Source organism: Channa argus, chromosome 6 (assembly GCF_033026475.1).
Source record: "Channa argus isolate prfri chromosome 6, Channa argus male v1.0, whole genome shotgun sequence".
Classification (NCBI taxonomy): Eukaryota; Metazoa; Chordata; class Actinopteri; order Anabantiformes; family Channidae; genus Channa; species Channa argus.
In genome coordinates this window covers 9,625,839-9,627,359 of record NC_090202.1, presented here as the reverse complement: position 1 = coordinate 9,627,359, position 1,521 = coordinate 9,625,839, and the positions used below count along the sequence as shown (strand labels likewise).

General features: G+C 40.9%; 1 protein-coding gene across 1 annotated transcript; it reads left to right on the top strand.

Annotated features, from left to right (window-relative positions):
* The first annotated feature begins 418 nt into the window (after nucleotides 1-418).
* Nucleotides 419-878, top strand: LOC137128955 (histone H2A-like). The gene has a single exon (XM_067507678.1). The coding sequence runs from the start codon at nucleotides 426-428 to the stop codon at nucleotides 840-842; it is 417 nt and encodes a 138-aa protein (XP_067363779.1). The 5' UTR covers nucleotides 419-425; the 3' UTR covers nucleotides 843-878.
* The last annotated feature ends 643 nt before the right edge of the window (nucleotides 879-1,521 follow it).

The window sequence follows — 1,521 nt, the reverse complement described above, 5'->3', positions numbered from 1 at the left end:
ACCTAAACAGTTTCATTAAATATCTCTGACAGAGTCCACTTGCAGTGTTATTTGTTAAAAATGTGTGGGAGAGAAAAGTTACGCTCCTGCAGATATGAAACAGTCCTCAATGCTGTGAAAGGTTGGAGAGAGAGAGGACACTGTGCAACAGAGGAGCCAGGTGTCATCAATCAACAAATTACTGTCAGTCTCATATAAAAGCAGCAGGCTGAGTTTATCTGTGTAGCTGCTGTCTCAAATTGGTTTGCAGGACACTGGTGAGTGTGTTGAAGCTGTGCACATTATGTTGGGTGTAATGTTTAAATATATACTATTTGAAGTTGGGTTTTGAGCTAATTAACATCACGACATGCAATTCTGTGTTGCTATATTAAACTTTGGGTCATTTTCTTTTACTACGTCACTTGTCTCAACTCAGAAGAAAAATGTCTGGCCGTGGAAAGAAAACTGTACCCAAACCAAAAACTGCAGTGTCCCGGTCTTCCAGGGCAGGCATCACTTTCCCAGTGGGCCGCATCCACAGGTTGCTCAGGAGAGGAAACTATGCAGAGCGAGTGGGCCCAGGTGCTGCTGTGTATCTCTCTGCCGTCCTGGAGTACCTCTGCGCTGAAATCCTGGAGCTGGCAGGAAACGCCAGTCGTGACAACAAGAAACTCCGCATTGCCCCTCGTCACATCTTGTTGGCAGTGAAAAACGATGAGGAGCTCAACAAACTGCTAGCAGGTGTCACTATCTCTGATGGTGGAGTCATCCCAAATATCCAGGCAAGCCTTCTCCCCAAGAAGACCAAGGTGCCCAAGGATGATAGTTCTGCTAAAGATGTTCAGTCTCAAGAATTTTAACAATGACTGCAGCCTTAAAGTCTTCAAAATTTTACAGTGTCCCATTTTTAAAGTCAAGGAAACTTTATCCTTTCCTGAAGACTATATCCTGAAGAAAGTAATTATCTGTTTGGTTTTATGTGTCCAATAAAATGAGTATCTTGACTATCAAATGCTAGCCTTGCTCCTGTATCCTAATGTGAACAAGATGTGACTTCAGTTAGAAATTTTGCGATCAGCTCAAAGACATGTGTCTAAGGTGTGGGGTGTTGGCGGTTTTTCTCTTTTAGGAATTACCACTTCAATTGGTGACTTTACAATATATGCTTTACTTGACTTAATGTTGCACTTTCTGTTGGCAGTACTTCTGTTTTTACAAGAAATCACTACTGCTGGTGCTCATTGCCCTCAGTGCCCTTTTTGATGGCCTGGAGGACCTGGATCAGTAGCTCACAAATATAAGCCAAACTGTGCAGTGCCTTTTTAAAATGTATTGAAAGGATACTAAATTTAACAGGAAGCAAGTGTAGTGAAGACAGACTTGAGGTGATAGATTTGTATTCTAGACATGCTATGGAATTGATATAATTGTAACTTTATCTTTTTTTTTTTCAGCTGTTAAAAGATAACTGGGATTGTCAATGTTCCTTAAACGAAACTAGCATGAATGAGCAACATGATATCAAAGAAATTCAATATT